The 19967-nt window shown below is 33.6% G+C and overlaps 1 protein-coding gene across 8 annotated transcripts in view; it reads right to left on the reverse strand.

Annotated features, from left to right (window-relative positions):
* Positions 1–989: 989 nt before the first annotated feature.
* The window catches only part of Rbm27 (RNA binding motif protein 27), a 78913-nt gene continuing 59935 nt past the window's right edge, over positions 990–19967 (reverse strand). For 7 of the 8 annotated variants that reach the window (XM_058584251.1, XM_046460226.2, XM_046460224.2 and 4 more), the window contains 7 exons: positions 17366–17485; positions 15954–16028; positions 15658–15822; positions 13568–13672; positions 13265–13456; positions 5593–5703; positions 990–4117 (listed from right to left, as the gene is read on the reverse strand). In XM_058584251.1, coding sequence (XP_058440234.1) covers positions 4034–4117; positions 5593–5703; positions 13265–13456; positions 13568–13672; positions 15658–15822; positions 15954–16028; positions 17366–17485 — 852 coding nt within the window. In that variant the 3' untranslated portion in view covers positions 990–4033. The other variant, XM_058584248.1, reaches the window with a different exon arrangement.

A 19967-nucleotide genomic window follows, 5' to 3' on the forward strand; every position in this document is an offset into this window, starting at 1 on the left:
TAGGCGAGCGCTAAACCTCTAAACCACAACCGCAGCCCCTTGACATGTTAAACAGATATAACTATGTTCAGAACCTTGCTCCCTGAAAAAGGCCCCAGAATTTTATTATACATATATACAGGATAGGATCACTTAACAATCTATTCAAAACAAATGGCCACATAAAGCTTATTTGCCATTTACATAATACATACAATACAAATAAAATTTGTTTATTTGAAAAGAATGAAATAAACTTTTTAATGTTTTCCTGAATAAGCTGAAAATTATAAATGTCCTTCCAAACAATACACTTAAGGAGAATTATAAAAAGAGCAATTTTTTAAATGAGAAAATAGGAACCCCTGTGAAATATTCCTCCTTCCCTTTCCCATCACCACCCAGTCCTCAGTGTGTAAGATCACTGCCTTCTCTAGTTAATCCTTACAAAATCTTCATCACATTTAGAACTTAAATATCTTTTAAGTCATCTCTTCTAGGTATTCTTTCTCTTTTTCCTGTTCTACATAAGGAAAATGTCCTTCCTATTATTGGCACACAAAGTGAATATCTTCACAATAATATAACTTTTCATAATATTGTTTGTGCTTTGTATCTAGGATACTAACATCTATCCATGACCAAAAAAAATATGGCTATCAATGGTCACTTACAAGGAGCACTTTAATAGACTTCTCTTTCATTCTCTAGACTACTCTGTTCAGGGAGTTGTTCTCCTGGACATTTAATAGCCAGTGATTCTGAACCCAAATTCATATTGAATAACATTCGTTCATATACTTGAACCCAACAGAAAGCACACATACATACCTACTGCTCACACTCTCTCTCATGAGCAAGCATACACACGCATATTCTTTCTTTCCAGAACAAGCCAGAATTACAGCTCTTTTGGTGATTGTTATAATTTTTGGAATGGTTCATAAATTTTCTGAATTCTTAAATTTGTAATACTTTCATTTTTTTCTTTTTTTCCCAATTGTGAACCATTCCATATTGCATCTTTATTGCAAAAGTCAACATGCTTCTTAGAAATTCAGATTGTAATCAATAAAACAAACATTACATATATGAATTTAAATGTATAAACAGTTAGAAATTCAACAATATCTCCTATTTTACTATTACACAAGTTCACAATTTTGTAAAAACTATAATACAGGCATACTATACATCAAGAGGAACCACTATTCCTTTTCACATGATTTTTTTCTTCTTTTTTTGAAATAATGATCCATCATAATGGACCTTTTTCACTTTAACAAGACTGTTTTCCAATTTATCATCTTAGCTGGTGACAATATTTTCCCAATATGAAGAAATTGAGAGAAATTTTGTATTCCTTAAGGTTACCTTTTTAGGCTTGGGCAGAAATCCAGTAACTCAACCTGACCTAGCCATATTGATGGCTTTTATTGCTTATCAACTACACATTAAGAAGAACAGCAGAATTTGCCTCTGATGTTGTATATTATTTATGTAAATAAAGGTGTCAAGAAAAAAAAAGTCATGGTAGTTATTTGCTTTTTAGAGAATTCTAAGAGTTTGAGAGGGTGCCGGTAAAAAAATTCCCAAAGGGGAAAAAGTGTGTGGTGTGTGTGTGTGTGTATTCAACTACTTAATACTAATCTTAAATTTTATAATATAATTAATTCATGTTCTGAATTCATTTGAGAATCAAGCATGTTTTAGAACATTTAGGACATTTTAATATTTTTTAGTTCTATTTAAGGTACACTGAAAATGAAGTCTTATAGAAACGACCTCAAACCTTAATGAAAAAAACTATCTATCTGTTCTTCACTTCAGCACCCTTCTCTTTCATCCCCTGCCCCCAGTAACTAAAAGTCAAAGAAATTCTCAACTCACTCTATAGTGAGAGTACAGTTGTCAACTTTGAAGTTAAAAAATCATATGAAAAGGAATCTCATTCTGTTGAACTGTCAGTCTACTGAAAATTTTCTTACAGCTCCATTAATTTACTGTAATTTTCAGTTTCCAAATACAAAAATACAACAATTCTTATTGAAATCTATACGCTGGTAGTTTTAGTACACAAAAGAAAAAAAAAAACCAAACAAATTATTTACAAAATTATACAGTTTAAGAAAAAACTTTGTACAAAAAATATATAAATCCTTTGTTCCCTCTATCACGTTTAAATTGTCAGGACTCAAAATATTCACCACAATGAATCTTTCAAAATATATACTGACTGAGCCACAGACATCAAGAAAATTTCATTAGAGATGATGGAGGAGTAAGGAGCAAGATTGCTTATTCTAGGTACCCCATTCTAATGTTCTCCTTCTTTTATAAGCTTATTTTAGCTTCAGTGTTATCAGAAATATAACAATAACCTAGAAAGAGGAAGTCCTTATTATGAAGGGAAAATTACACGCACTTATAAATGACCCTGGTTTGACACATCATTCCAGGAAAATATGTAGAAGGAAAAGGATGATCAGAACATGGGATTTAACTTTTTGAAGCTACGTAAATCTAGAGTCCTGAAGGTTTTAAGTTTCTTAGTGAATAGTTTCTCTTTTCAGAAACAAATCTTTACCTCAGGAAACAAAATCCTTGATATAGTGATCACCAAGAACCTTCTGAAGCCAAAAGGTTTCAAATTTTCACACCACACACATATAAAAACACAGATGTGTATATCCTTGAAAAAGTAACATCCTATGTACATTAATCATTTTATTTCCCTAGGGGTCAATACAGTGTAGTGTTGCTCCTCTGCTTTTCCATCTAACATTTAGAACACAAGGACATAAATTTACATATATATTTTACTTAACAGATATACTATACAGTGTACAGTAAAAATGCACACAGTAAAGGAAGCTGTCTACTAAAGGATGCATATGTTCATGGATAGCAACAAGCTACAAAATTACGAAAATATAAGGTCATCTGATCAAAGTCAAGTTATGACTCCCATTTATTACTAGCATACCCAGCCTCCTACCCCACCCCCATCCTACCCCCAGTCACCTCACCATCATGGTTTAAATTTAGGAAAAGAATTTCAGACACATTTTAACCCTTTTGTCTAACTATAACTAAACTGAACCTTTAAGGGGTGGGGGGAGAAGCTGGTGACTCTCCCCTTTTATTTATCAAAATATCACTTATTTATCAAGGTGGTGTTTTAAAACTTTTTATTGGGGAATGACTCTTGATGGCCCAACTAAATCACTCATCTCAATAATGGGTAAGTCACACCTATGACTAAAAAGGCAACAGGAAGAAAACAGGGAACGAGAAAGGGTGAACAGGTGAAAGCCTTTTACATTTTGAGTTTTTAAAAAAGGGGATCAACTGAACCAATTCACTAAATATCAAAGCAAAGATCAGCAGCAGGAAAAGTTTAGGAGTTATTAATATGAGGATAGAAATACCTCGTAGCTAGCTACCATTGCCTTGTAGCATTTGAGAACAGAGTTTGTTGTGATTTTCACTGAAATAGTACTACTGCACATAAAAACCCTGAAAAAACTGAGAGTGAATACAAATTGGGCTGCTCCACAGTAAAAAAATTAAATTTACTTTTCTTCCAAGACAACTCTTGAAAGCAAAAGGGTATTTTAATTACAAATATCTCCTACTGTCTGACGACCCATTCATAATAGCTGAGAGTTAAGAGATTCCAGGCGATTTTGACATTTAATGAAATTTTATCAGATTATAATCCAAAATAAAATTTCTGAACACCCTGTCATTTACATCATAATCCAACACCAATAGCAACAAAAACAGGTGGTGTGGAAAATAAGGCTCTAGAGATTATCCATGTCATTCCTGTGGATCTTCACAACTGCATAAAAGTCACTAGGCCTTTGGTGCTTTAATATCATGTACAATTATGAGATGTGTTTAAATAGCAAACTTGCTGTCCTTAAATCTACTGTGTTGAAAAGAAAAATAAAAAAAAATTTTTTTGGCTCATTGACTTCTTTAAATAATTTTAAAAAGTTGTTCTTCTAAACAATATTCCTAAAAATTATACAGCTTGCATCAGATTTCATCTTCGCCATGAACGAGACTCATATTCATCTTCATCTTCATCATCATCATCATGCAAGAACAAATCTGAGGATTCTGTTTCCTGAAGAAAGAGAGGGTAAAATTCGCTTAAAACATTAAATACTTATTAGGCCAATGGAGAAACAGACTAGTATACAAAGACCAGGCTATATTTACAAGTGATATACTCAAAAGTTATCTCTCAGGGCAAAAAAACACCCAAAATTTTTTTGTTGTTGAACAGGCTGGTAACTTTTTTTAGAGTATAGTATGATGTTTTGGTACATTCAAACATCATTTTTTTGTGTGCTAGGGACTGAACCCAGGGCTTTGTGCATGTGAGACAAGCACTCTACCAACTGAGTTGTATCCCAATCCCAAACATCATATATTGATCAACTCAGGGCACTCAGATTATCATCATCTCAGAAGATCTTTCTTTGTGATGACAACATTCAAAACGCTTTCTTCTAGCTATTTTGAATTGTATGACATTGTTAATTATAACCATTCTGTGTAATAGAACACAAGAACTTATTCTTCCTGTCTAGCTGTGACTTTATACTTGTTAACCAAGCTTTCTCCCTTTCCCCAAACACTTTTTAAAAGAATATAAATTCTCCTCTGCTAATTTTAATATATTTTCATTCTAATTATCATCAGGAAAATAAATACCTATGTGTGTGAATGGTAGAAAAAAATTTAAAAATATCTATGAGCAATGTCTCTGATAAATTAATTTCATTCCATTAACTTGAGGAAATAAATGGTCAAACTACTAAGTTTTTCCTTTTATGTTTATCTAATTATTTATAAGGAATAAATATATTACTCTCCAATGACACTTGATATTCCAAATCATATATGAGAATCTAAAATTTGACACAAAGTAGCCACAAACATTACAAAAATACTAAGACTTAGCTTTCTTTCTGTTGTGAGGATTTCTACTTCTGCTATATAAAATTACCCATGTAGTCAGAAGACACTTGATCAATTATAAATTCTTGACATCTTTTAAAGCCAAGACTACGATGAATCAGAAGTAATTTGCAACACAGCTTAAGTGTTCACTTTAATAAACTAATTAGAAACACAACAGTAAACCAGGCACAGTGGCATATGCCTGTAATCCAGCAATTCGGGAGTCTGAGGCAGGTGGATCCCAAGTTTGAAGCAATCCTCAGCAATTTAGCAAGGCCCTGAGCATCTCAGTGAGACTCTGTTTCAAAATAAAAAAATAAAAAGGGCTGGGGATGTAGTTCAGTGATAAAGTGCTTAAATCTCTCCATTACCAAACAAAAAGAAAAAAGTAAAGAAAAACCAATATTAATACAGCAAAATAAATTTTCTTGTATTTTAAGACTGATTATTATTTCTAAACTGATCTAACTAAAAGCATGAAAAACACCATATGTGCACGTGCATGCATATGTATGCGTGTGTGTGTGTGTGTGTATTTTTTAAAGTTGTACTATTTAGTGTGAAGGAAAATATCTAATTGGGAAATGAGACGTGATCTAATTCAAGTCTTAATCATTCAATCATTGAATTTACCTCTTCCTTGACTTCTTCTTCCTCGGTCTCAGTGGATATAGATGGTACCTTGGGCTTGTGCCATGATATTTGTAGCCGACGGTCTTTGAACTTTGACCCTTGGTTTGCAGCCTAAAATATATTTTAGAAAAGCATGTAATTTTGCATCATATTTGTAATGATTTTGTCAAATTCTATATTATTTAGAAAGTATAATGATCTGGGGGAAAATATGTTAAGGTGAGTCCACAATCTATAAAGAAGGAAGTCCCTTTTATTTAGAACAATTTGTTCTGGTCTGTCTTGGACAGTCCACCATTTCTATATAAGTCAGTAAATTTTACCACTTATCACATTTGGGATGATGTATATAGTCGTCGTTCTATATAAGTCATGATGAGAATAATAAATATTCTTTTCTTGATTATTAACCTTTGATTTTGATAGGTACAAATTTAGATTCATACCTTAAAGTATCTAATTCTTTAAAAAGGTGAATCAAAGAGCCAGGCACAGTGGTGCATGCCTATAATCCTAGCTACTTAGGATTCTGAGGCAAGAGGACTGCAAATGCAAGGCCAGCCTGAGTAACATGTCTTAAAATAAAATTTTAAAAAGGGCCAAGGATATATAGCTCAGTGGTAGAGTGCTGGCCTAGCATATATAAGACTTTGGGTTCAATCGCCAGTACTGTAAAAAAGAATAAGAAAAGAAAAGGGAAAAAAAAGGAAACAGTCTAGCGTCCATTCACTTCACTGCTAAAGATTGAACCCAGTGCTTCACACATGCCAGGTAAGTATTCTGCCACTGAGCTACAGCCAGGGCCCCTTATTTACTTTTTAATAAAGCTATTCCCATTTCCTCTTCTAAAGTGCTATTCAATGACAAGTACTCCCTAGTACATCTACCTATTCAATGAGCATTAATTAGACACATATGTCCTAACTAAAGGTAAAACTGCTCTGTTTCAAATGGGCTTCTTGGTACTAGTTTCTTAACATTTTTTTTTCCTCAGCAAATTTCAGTTGAAGGCAAAAGTTTCATTTTAAAGACAAAGTAACAGAGACAAGAAAAAAAGGATTCAAAGTTTCATGAAAGTGAGTGCTTAGTTACTTGATAGCTTTTCTATCAAAGGTACTAGATTGCAAAACATTCCATTCTGCGTGCAGTTCTGAAAAACATAACAGAAGGGGTTCTTTCTAATTTCACTCTGGTTTGTCCATGAAAAAAACCTCTGATAAACCTCATGAAGCATTTTTCAAATATCTCCAAAGAACATGTGGACCTAAGGAAAAATTCTGACTTGAGGACATACCAAGATAATGCATCAAAATGACCCCCAAAGATACATTTACCATCCTTGAGCAATGTGTGCAGCAGATATCCTTTGCCTTTATCATTTAAACACACAGCCCAATTCATAGATGCTTTCAATGCTTCTTTTGTTCACTGCTGGATTACATAAATTCTTAAGTAAAAATATATTAATTTTATAGCCAGAAAAGGCCACAGGTTCTGTACTCCAAAAGGAATTTTAAGGCATTACCTATACTGTATACATTTTTTGAAGGAAGAACTAGAAATTTAAGTTGTATGCTGTCTGACACTAAGAAATAATTCTCACCAACTAACTTATAACAAATAAGAATAGCAAATTACAATAAAGTATGTTCTGATGACACTGAGTCAGGAACATATAACTGGTGAGAATCTAAAACAGATGTGATTCACTCAGCAGTTCCACATGTATCCAGCAGAAATGCTTGAACATATGCAATAAAAGACATCTCAAGAATGCTCACAACAACACTTTATAAAAGTCAAAGTGAAAATAACCCAAATATCTATCAGTGGAATGATGGAAAAGTAAACTGGCATATGTATACAAATGAATAATATAAAACAATAAAAATAGCCAACTTATGTTAAATAACATCATGGTAAACAAAAGAATCAAAATCCTAAGAATACATACTGTGGGACTGCACTCACATAAAATTGAAAGACAGGGCTGGGGTTGTGGCTCAGTGGTAGAGTGCTTGCCTAACACACATGAGGCACTGGGTTCAATCCTCAGCACCACATAAAAATAAATAAAATAAAGGTATTGTGTTCATCTACAACTAAAAAAAGAAATTTAAAGACAAAACAATACAACAATGTTTAGAAATGCACATTTGGGTGATAAAACTACTGACAATTCTTGTTATTTTTGGTAATTATATTCTAAAAAGTTACTACAAACACTGAATGAGCATACCAAACCAGTGCTTCTAGAGGTAATACAGGGTTAGATTCTTCTGAGCCTTTAGAAGGTCATGGTATTTTTGTGAACTAGTTTAATACTTAACACTCATTTTATGTGTCTTTCTGCTTAAATACATCTTAATATATATTATCATCTAACACTGAACCATATATATTAGTATAGACCAATCTCATAGAATCTCATAGGTATTAAATGAAAAGAACATACACAAGACTAGGTACAGTGATGCATGCCTATAATCTCAGTGGCTCAGGAGGCTGAGGCAGGAGAGTTGCAAAGCCAGCCTCAACAATTTAGCAAGGCTCTCAGCAACTTCGCAAGAACCTATCTCAAAAATAAAAAAATAAAGAGAGATGGGGATGTGGCTCAGTGTTTAGGCACCCCTGGGTTCAAGCCCCAGTACAAAAAAAAAAAGAACATATGGAAGAATGTTATATAATACGCTATCACTTCTATTAAAGAAAAAATAAGGCCCTAAGCAACTTGATGAGATGCTGTCTCAAAATGAAAAATAAAATAGTGCTGGAGATGTGGCTCAGTTTTTAGGCACCCCTGGGTTCAATCCCTGGTACTAAAACAAATTTTTACTGGCATTTATAGGTAGGAGCTGGGGGCTAAAAAGGTCTTCAAAAGACTGTCCCACATAAAGAATAATCATCACACTTAAAACTGACTGTCAAATCCGCCACACAAGTTAGCACATGCCTATAATCTACCAAAACTGCATTTTTATCTGAAGAACCTTCTACACGGTAGAATGTGCAGAAAAAGTAACTTCCTGATCACTTGTGATAGATAGTGACAGTAAATATGATAAAAATCTACATTATTAAAAGTGTTTAAAACAAAGTCTGATGAATGGCAACCACTGAAGCATTATACAGAAAAGTTTTTCCAAATATTAAATTCAGAGATAGGATAAATTTTGTTCTGATAAACACAAAAGAAAATTACTTGCCTCACTATAAGTTATCATTTGAATGTATAGTGAAATTGAAATGTTTTTCAGACACTCAAAAAGATGAGAAAAAACTTTTTTGAGAAGCTATGGGGAGGGCTGGGGATGTGGCTCAAATAGTAACGCGTTCGCCTGGCATGCACGGGGCGCAGGGTTTGATCCTCAGCACCACATAAAATAAAATAAAAATGTTGTGTCCACCGAAAACTGAAAAATAAATATTTAAAAAATTATCTCTCTCTCTCTTTAGGAAAAAAAAAGAGAAGCTATGGGGAAAAGCTAACTGTTTTTGAGAAATTTTATATTACAGAGGAAGTACTCAGGTGTCTCAAAATTGGGGAGGTAGGGGCTGGGGCTGTGCCTCAGTGGTAGCGCACTTGCTTAGCACATGTGAAGCACTGGGTTCAATTCTCAGCACTGCATACAAATAAATAAAATAACAACTTAAAAAAAGAAGAAACACGAAAAGCAGAAGTGAAAAAAATGTTAAAAGAATCAGCTAAAAAGTTAAAACATATGTCTAATGAAGGGAAAATGAGAATGAAACAGGAGACTTGTAGTGGGTAAGTTAGTAGTCGTCTGAGTCTTCAAATTATGCATATGTATGAACTTTTATGTAAATAAAGTAAGAAATTTCCTAACAAGCTTGGCATAGTAGCACATGTCTATAATCCCATCACCCTTAGCAATTTAGTGGGGCCCTGCTTTAAAAAAAAAAAAAAAGACTGGAGATAGTAGTCCAGTGGTAAAGTGGCGCTGGGTTCAATTCCCAGTACCAAAAATAGGTAGGTAGGTACATAGATAAGATTCTTTCCTTTTTAACAAATCCTGACTTAAATCAGCAATAACAACCACATGTGATTCTTAGCTCAGAGGCCAAACCATGATTAGTTTAATTCAGTCATGGTAACTCTGTTTCCCTCCAAGACATTAGTTTAGAAATGGGTATAAGATACTTCTGGCTAAGGTGCATGAAGGTACATCACTGGTTGGGAGTGATGGTGGCTGGCGAGGTAGGTAGAATGCTTTCTGGAAAGGTTTTCTTCTCTTCCCTACTTTAACAACTGGCATAAGAAAGGTAGTATCCTTACTTTTCTGCCTTTGTGCATTCTTGTTAGATGTTGTGTATGATGTTTGTTATTGCTGCAGTCACCCTAATACCATGAGGAAAAATGCCCAAGATAACAGAAAGACCTTGTGTAGTTAAGTTTCTGAATTAACCATTTCTCAAACTTCTCGGTATGAAGTTGTCATCCTCCTCCTCCTCCCCCACCCCCAAGCCAGGGGGGAGGCAGGGGCAAACCTCCTTGTGTTAATGCAGGAATGTCTGGAAGCAAGTGGATTATGAGAACTATAACCTTACCAGTCCATCCTTCTTTAAATAGGCTGGTGGGGTGTGGCTGGAATAGGTGGGTAAGTGGGGACATGCCTTGGAAAGGTGCCCAGTGGTCCTTATCTCTGTGCTTCCTTTTGGCCATGAGGGGAGGAGCTTCCCTCTCCTATGCCCTTCCCCCATCGTGTTCTACCTCAACATGGGCCTACTGCAATGGAGTCAGCCATCCATGGACTGAGACCTCTGATTCAGTGAACCAAAATAAATTTTTCCTCCACTAAGTTGTTCCTGTCAGGTACTCTGGTCACAGCAATGAAAAACTGACAAAAACACTCCGTGCCTCATGATTTCTTGAAAAGGGAGAAAATACATGTTTATATGTTCAAGTTATTTATCTGTCACTTGCAGCCAAATGTACTGAGAGAACCATGTATTACCTTTATAACCAGGAAAGGAAAAAAAAAAGTTCCATCATGTAACACTGAGTATAATGGTTAAACCACACTACCACAATTCAACACTCTGCAAGTTAATTGATACATGCTACTTGAAAAATGCCAACACCAAGTCCAAATATTCCAAACACTTAGGAAAATAACTTCCCTTGTTGAAACCTGTCAAATGTCTCTTTAAACCAGAGATAAACTATTGTACCTTAGTTCTTGCCCTGTGCCCTTAAGTAAGCTTTATGACTTACAACTTTCAGCTGCTGAACAAACCTGCAATGTTAAAATACTTAATGGAATTCTTCATAAAGATCTTTAATAATCCTTAAATCTCTGAGGTAAAAAACATATAAGCAAAGATTCTCTTTATAAAAATTGTTTCTGAATTGATTTTGATATTTAAAATACATAAAATTTTATTTATATTTTTATATATTCCGTGTTTTTAAAACAGATATTTAATATATAAAATAATTTGAGGTAAAAAGTCTGATTTTAAAAAATTTATATGTTCACTGAAAGTTAGAGATAGGGCCTCCAGAATTAGATTCTTACACTAGCTTGCCTATAACCCATCAGTTTTTTATATAGACTTGGTTATATATCTATATCTATATTCACATACATATGGTTCATCCTTTCACAATCACTAAGAACAGCATAAAAATATTAAAAAGAAAACAATTAAAAACTTGAAATCTGCTACCTACAACTAACAATTCAATGCACTTTTCATTTCAAGTTTATATGTAGTTTGGAATCTTTTTTTTTTTTTTAGTACTGGGGACTGAACCCAGGGGTACTCTACCATTGAGCTACATCCTTACCCTGTTATTTTCAAACAGGGACTCACTAAATTGCCCTCGCTGACCTCAAACCGGCAACCTTCCTGCCTTAGCCTCCTGAGTTACTGGGATTACTGGAGGTACCTAACATTTTCTTAAACTAATAGTTAATCCCCAAATTTTCCCCATATTGGTCAACAGTCTTTTAGAACATGACTTTAGGGGCTGGATTTGTAGCTCAGTGGTAGAGTGCTTGCCTAGCACATGTGAGGCATTGGGTTCGATCCTCAGCACCACATAAAAATAAATAAATAAAGGTATTGTGTCCATCTACAACTAAAAAAGAAATTTAAAAAGAACATTTTTTAAAAAATCTTTATTTTTCTTTGTTTATTTTTATGTGGTGATGGGGACCGAACCCAGGGCCTCATGCATGAGAGGCAAGCACTCTACCACTGAGCTACAACCCCAGCCCAAGAACACATTTTTAATGACAAGCAAAATACTATTGAATAATTACATGGTTCCCATTTCACTAAGAGTGCTACAATGAGAATACTTAGGCACTATTTGTACATAACCACAATTCCCTTATGATAAATTCCTAAAAGTAAACTACTGGATAGAAGAACAAACTACAAGGGCTTCTAGAATTAGATTCTTACACTAGCTTGCCTATAAACCATCAGTTTTTTATATAGATATGGTTATATATTTATATCTATATTCACATACATATGGTTCATCCTTTCACAATCACTAAGAACAGCATAAAAATATAGATTTCATCATCTTGGCCTTTGTGGGATATAAAAGAAATTAAGAAGAGTTCATTTTAAGTATGCTAAATTTACTCACAATAACATCTGCACACTGTTCAAAGAAAGCATACTAAATTACCCAAGTAGCTAATCCGGGGGTATTTTCCTAGTACTCAGTATTGTCAGCTGACTCTCAAATCTGGACTCTCTTTATAATAGACTATTGTTTTCCAAGAGTCAAGGTAAACAAAATTAATGAGCATCAAATTAATAAAAACACTTGGAGTGAAGCCTTGCCCTTCATGATTTGGCTCACCATCTTTAACACATTTTAAAGTAGAAAATATTTTCACTCAAAAAAGTTGTCTGAGAAGAAACCTAATTATCTTGGTTCTGGCCTTTAATAACTGAATGGCCTTAGTTGGCATTTTAAGCTTTGGTTTTCTTCACATCTGAACACATAAAATGATACATAGAGATTCATGTTTTCACTTTCACATTTATATAATTATTTAAGATTAAATGAGAGCAATGTATAAAAATATTCTAGCTCAATGAATATAGAATAAGTGGTTGGAAAGAGAATATACTCTGTATGTCAGAATAATAAAGACATCTGCCTGTAACAAATTTCTATTTGTATGTTTGCCTTAAAGGAAGTGGGCCGCCACATACAGAATATAACTAAACATGTCTACTGGCCTAATAAATTCTTTGTTTTTTTTTTTTTTTTTTAACCTCTATTCCAAATCAATTTGGGGCTGGGGATATAGCTCAGTTGGAAGACTGCTTGCCTCGCATGCACAAGGCCCTGGGTTTAATCCCCAGCACTACAAACAAAAAAATTAATTTTACTTATTGACTAGAATTATCTGATAAACCATGTAATAATCCAAGAACAAAAATCAAATGCAGCTTTGGAACAACTTGTCACCACACATGCATTTACATGGAATATCATGGAATTATAAAGCAAGATCTACTTTTTGACCTTCAAATAAATTAGTAAGAATTTACTAATACGCATATTTTTACAACTAAAATTTCTAATGTATAAACATTGGTATTTGTACAGACTGTAGCAAAGAAAATGCTGAACACAGTGTTTTTGCAGTTAGCATTTGCTGCTTCAAAAACTTACTGAGAAATGCTGAAGTAATTCATCTTTTTCCTCCTCAATGAATCCCCTAACTGTTAGTGCTTTGGGGCGGTGGTCCACCACCATGTGATTTAGTGAGCCCCTCCCTCTTCCTCCACGGCCTCGGCCTCTTCCTCGACTTTGAGAGGACATGGTCTTTCCTCGACCCACAGGTAAAATACCTAATCGTGCAGCCTGAATAACAACAACAAAAAGTAGAATGTAACATACATTGTTAGACTAAACCTTCGAAAACAGAGGAAAAGCTAACTTTTGAGATGTTACATGTGGTGGGTTAAATCTCACCTCAACCTGTAACTGATTGAGTTTTTTCCGTAATTCTGTTGTGTCTTCTCCAGAGGATAACCTCTTATGAAGGTCTAGTTCAGTATCTAATAACTCTTTCTGGGCCTATGGAAAAATTAAGAGTAAAAAGGTATTTTTTAAGGTAACTTCCAAGATTTTATCAGAAAATTACAGTTTTACAATGACACATCTGCCTTTTGAGAAAATAAGTGAGAGGATGCCAAGAAACATGTGCTTTAAGGAAAGCAACTTTACAAACATAGAACTACAAAAGTGTAGTGAGCATAATGACAATAAATAGTAGTAAAACAGCATAAGATGACCTATAATTTTGATCCTGGAAACAGTCACCTAAGAAGAGGGAGCTGAAATAATTTTCACATAATAATGCATCATAAATGAAACATAATGGGGCAAAGTAAATTAAATGGTAAGCATTTATTAACTATACAAATGTAATAGTTACAGAATTACTTTCTAACAGGAACTCCATAACTGTTGCCATTCTTTCTTGTATGAGATACAAAAAAAGTCACGTCTTTAGGCGGCATGACTGTGAGAGAGATTTACCCTTCCATGCACTTTTCTTTTCTTTTTTTTTTTTAATTAATTGCTGTAACTTTATTTTCATCCTTTAGAACAAAATTACTTTCTACAAAAAATAAATAGTTGTTAATGTGTTTTGTTGTTGTTGTTCTAATCAGTTATACATGATAAGCAGTTTTATATATTTTTCTTTTCTTTTTTTGGGGGGTGGTAGTGGGGTACTGGGGATTTCAGCCAGGGGTGCTTTACTACTGAGTCACATCCCCAGCCCTTTTTATTTTATCTATCTGTTATTTATTTGGTAATAAGGATTGCACCCAGGGGTGCTTAACCACTGAGTCACATCCCATCCCTTTTATTATGTGTTTTATTCTGAGACAGGGTCTTGCTAAGTTGCTGAGGGTCTCACTAAGTTGCTGCGGCTGGCCTTGAACTTATGAGCTTGTGATCCTCCTGTCTTAGCCTTCTGTGTTGGTGGGATTACAGGCATGTGCCACCATGCCCAGCCCTCCCATGCCCTCATTGATTTTAAAACGTACCTATGGTTGGGCATGATGGTTTGCACCTATAGTCCCAGCTAAATGGAGATTGACATTGGGAGGATCACTTGATCACAAGAGTTTTAAACTAACTACTATACGTCTAAAAAAAGAGTAAAGTATATTATATTCTTTCTAGAATTGGGGAATATCTCAATAAAAACATTTTTTATTTTATAAAAGCAATCTTAACTATCACTTTATATTCCTACACTGACAGAGAACCATCATTTCAAATATATACAATAATTACATTTTATGTATCTGACAAATTTATTCCCAGCTCTCAAAGGGTGGAAGTGATCTAAAATCCCACTAACGAAGTTGTGGTATAAGGGAACCTCTGCATAAAGCAAGTACTCTCCCAAGATATAGAAACAGATGAAATAATAAAACTAGACTGAAAGAGATCTAGAGCTTATTATTCTTTCTAATAGCATACCACATTTTTATTCCTATTAAGACCAATGATATCTTTTGACTATTAAAAGGGAATGTCTTTGGGGATGGAGATGTGGCTCAACAGTAGAGCCCTAGACAAGCATGTGTGAGGCCCTGGGTTCAATCCTCGGCACCACATAAAAATAAAATAAAGATATTACTAAAACAAGATATTTTAAAACGGGGTGCGGGGTGGAAATAGCTTTATAGAAAATAGTTCTTTCCTCGCCATTACTTGAGCAGTTTCCTTTTCATCAGCACAGAAGACAAAAAATTCAATTAAAAAATACACATCTTTGGAGCTGGGAGTGTAGCTCAGTGGTAAAGCCCATGCTTGGCATATACAAGGCCCCAGGTTTAATCCCCAGCACCAAATGAAAACGAAACACACTTTTGTTCCAAAAGGGAATTATCACCTCTTCTCAAAAAGAGTACAAACAGCATCTATAGAACCACTGAAAAAATATACTATCACTGTTTACCTGTCTCTATTAGGTTAGTAGCTATCTAAGGGTTTCACTACACTTTCAAAGTACCAAGAATGTGGCAGATGTAAATAGATACCTCTGTTTTTGTCTTTACTTTCGATGGTGTGGAGACTGCAGAAGAAGTTTTTAATTCATCTTTTAATTGTGAGATCTTTTCTCCAAGCTCTTTCAAAGTCTTCATTATATTTGCTCTTTCTTCTGGTTTCATGGTTTTGTTTTTTTCAAGCTTAGATATCAGCATCTACAAAATAAGCAGAAAAAGTAAAACTATACTTTGTAAATTGCAATCTTAAAAACTCAGAAGTCTGGATATCTTTGTAAACCAATTCTAAACATCAATTCCAACAAGCAAATAATGAGTTCTTATCTTACCTTCTGACATTCTATTTGTTTTTCCAACATTTCTTGCCTCTTTTTCCTCATATCTTGTTGCAGCTTCATTGCTTCCTATATAAAGAGGTTAAAAAAAAAATTAGTAACAGATAACAAAATTTACCAATGATATATAATACTACTATACTCTCATTTCTTCTGAATTATTCCTAAGATTTTCTAATTAAAAAAGAATAGCTAAAACCAGGGACAAAATCGTGGAGTATATTTTCTCCCAAAACTTTTAGTATAAGAGAATTCACATTTAAAATTTATAACTGCACTTTAAAAAAAAATATTTAAAATACTGGATACTGACTAGCTCTATGAGATTTACTGATTAAAATGATATGAATATCTTTAAAGAAAAACAAGAGCTATTTTCAACTTACCAATGTAATAAGCCAAATCCTTAATTTTGAAGTTCCAAATTTAATAAAAATGTGAGATGCAGTTATAGGTTAGAAATCACCAAAATCTATGGATTTTTGCCAGAAAAATTTTGCTTTCACCCCTGAGAAGTGAATCTTTCTACTAAGACAGTACATATAAAAATCTACTTTATTTGGAAAAAACCTCTATGAGTAGCTTAAATCTAAAATGACAATGAAACTCAGAACTGAATAATATGAATGACTATATATGTTCATAACTATTTCAACACTAAATAAATGTTATAGTTTATGTGAAATATTATCCAATAACAAAACCAAAAAGGATACAGTAAAGCAAATGCTGAAATAAAAAGGTTTGCTTTTCACTAGGTGCTTTGGGCTAGGAGTGTTGCTCTGTGGTAGAACACTTTCTTAGCATGTATCAGGCCCTAGATTAGATCTCCAGCACTATAGAAAAAATAAAGAAAGTATGTGCTTTTTTCCACTGGAAAGAAAAAGAAACATGACAGAACAAGGGGCAATGGTGCAAGCCTGTAATCCCAGTAACTCGTGAGGCTAAGGCAGGAGAATCCCAAATTCAAGGCTAGACTCAGCAACTTGGCAAAAACCTGTCTCAAATTAAAAAATAAAAAGGGCTGGGGATGTGGATTAGTGGTAAAGTATCCTTGAATTCAATACCTGGTCCCCTGCACCCCCCAAAAAAAAAAAATTACATAAAATTTAAGGCTGAGGGTATAGCTCAGCAGTAGAACATGTGCTTATTATTAACATATGTGAAGTCTTAGGTTCAATCTCCAGTACCAAAAAAATAAAAAAGTTATTCCTTTTGTTTGATATGGCCACTGAAAGGCACTGTGAAACATTTTTTCTGTTTTGTTCATTCTTTTTCAGTTTTTGACTGCACGTTAAATGGAGAAGATATATGTTCTATAACATGAACTGGTTTAAAAGTATTAACATAACTTCTCAAAATTCAATAGGTCATTTCCTCTGCAAGACAAGAACTGAGATTGGTACCTGTTTTTTTTTAAGAACTTCTTGAACATCATGAGATTTAGACCCTGAACAAAGTTTTGAAGGTGTCTTTAAGTTTGAGGAGCTGTAAATCGTTTTTGGATGGCTTGGACTTGGAAATAACTAAAAAAAAAACAAAACAAAACAACACAAGAATATGATTAAATTAAACCTTACTGGTGCTTAATGAAGACTACATATAGTTCTAAATTTCTTAGGGGTTAATTTTTTTTTATATATATTTTAAATGCTTCATTTACAAAAGCTGGTTCTTCACACATGACTCCAATTGTCATTCAACATTATTAATTCTTAGCCACAACATTTTGTTTCTAAATGCAATCCCTTATTTTTCTTCAAGTTTTAACTGTAAGAAAAAGAAGAGCAGCTCCCAACACCTAGAACCTGGCCTGCCTCTCAGATCTTAGAGCCCTTCTGTTAAACACAATTTCACAGAATAGTAATAGCAGACAAAGCCACTGTTCTGAGTGGGATGAATCAAGACAAAAATCAAGATCAGTGCACAATCAGGACTGAATACAGATTAAAAACATTAATATTAGCCAAAACATAAAAATGACTACCCCTCTAATCATGCTCATAAAAATGATAGATACTTCTTTACCAACTATAGCTTTAGGTTCTAGTCTACCCTCTTTTCTTTCTTTTTTGTGATACTGGGGATTAAACTCAGGGCCTCACACATTAGGCAAGTGCTCTACTACTGAGTTACATCCCCACCCCTAACCTTCCCTTTCTTGGTATACTGTATTGAGATATCTAATCGTACTTTCTTTAAATCCTGCACCAAAACCACCTAAATACAGCCCAAATCTTAAAATAAATCCTTTTAAAATCCATGGTTTCATTGTGTGTAACTTCCCCCAGAAAATAATGAATTCAGCTTGTTTAAACTATGGTTCTGTTCCTGGCTGTCTTTGGCTGTATTATAATGAAGTTATTTTCCATAAGCAAAATGCCAAATAAGGACCCATATTTTCCAATAACTGGAAATCCTTCTAGAATCAAGTTATTTCAAATTATAATCTTAATATCAATTTAATAAAATAATATGTGCTTATAATAAAATATAAGTACTTGGCTCACAAATTTAACTTTGCAAATAACCAGGAGGTGTCCATCTTCACTTTGCTGGTTTTGGTATTAGATTCCTTTCCTTTTCTATATAGATGACTCTACAAGTACTTTCCCTTCTTTAAGGCACATACAGCTACAAAGGATACTACATTCTATATGGTTCAAGTCTTCCCTTTCATACTGCTCTTTTCTTTCCTTCTTTTTGCTTTTTAATTAATTTTGAATATATAAGAGACGCAGAAAATAAAAGGAATTCATAGAAATTGTAACAACATATATCCAAATATAAAACTTCTCTCAATCTCTATAAGATTTAACTATCCTCAATATACAGGAAAATAATAAAACTATACAGGAAATTAACTATACAGGAAAGCCCCTTAGATAACTACAGAGCTAACATTCACATTATTATTTTATTATTCAAATTAAAATGTCAACACCTACAATTTACTGAGTACTTATTATATGCTAATAACTTCTTGTTTACACTTTATCAACAACAAATTTTTAATTTCCATAGAAACTCAGTTTATTGAAAAAGAAGTTAATGTTTATGAACTGTCTATCATAGCCAGTTAAACAAATCAACTAAGGATTTGTCTTTAAAAAATCATTTTTTTTCTTTGTTTGTTTTTCATAATGGAATTTCGGACATTCAAGAGTAGAATTGTAGAAAACACTTGATATATCCATCACCAAGCAGCAATAAATAATGATCAGTACATAAAATAATCTTATTTCATTTATATCCCCAAGTACTACATTCTTACCCAAAAACCTTACCACATCATCTGTAATATTTCAGTTATAGTTCTGAAAGAACTTCTTTCTTCTTCTTACATAACCAACCCCAATACCATCATCACACTTAAAAGATAGCACTAATTCTTAAATATCCACATCTCCAGTAATGTATTATAATTTTCTAAACATTTTTGTCTCATAAACGGATGGACTAAAATCCAGATAGTACAATTCAGTATATTTCCTTTAATCTATATTTTCCCTCGCCATCTCTTTCTAGTTTTGCAAATTACTTGTTCAAAAAAACAAGGCACTTATCCTGTAGTATTCCCTGTAGAATCCTGTAGGGATTCTGTAGAACGCTTTAATAAGTTCCTCTGTTCCCCAATTTTCTTTTAAATCAGCAGATAGGATCTAGAGCCTTGATAATATTTTTTCTCTTTGACAATGTTCTGATAATCTTCAATAATTTAGGGTTTAACAAAATATTCTATATCATCCATAACACCAGACTTTAGACAGCCATTTCTTCAAGGACCCACGTTTCTTTGAATGTTAAAGGTGTTTAGACCTTTTCAGATAAAATATAACTATATATATCTATACTGATACTCTCAACTTAATAGCAGGCCTACAGTGTTGTTACTTAATCTCTCCTCTTTTCAACCATTCTGAAAAATCTCAGTTGTCAATGACATCAGCTTATTAATTCCTCATTTGATTTATCCTACAATGCCTACAAGTTAGTTTCATAACACAG

The sequence above is a fragment of the Marmota monax genome, unplaced genomic scaffold (assembly GCF_021218885.2).
Source record: "Marmota monax isolate L192 unplaced genomic scaffold, Marmota_monax_Labrador192_F-V1.1 WCK01_AAM20220418_F8-fsc00006, whole genome shotgun sequence".
NCBI lineage: Eukaryota > Metazoa > Chordata > Mammalia > Rodentia > Sciuridae > Marmota > Marmota monax.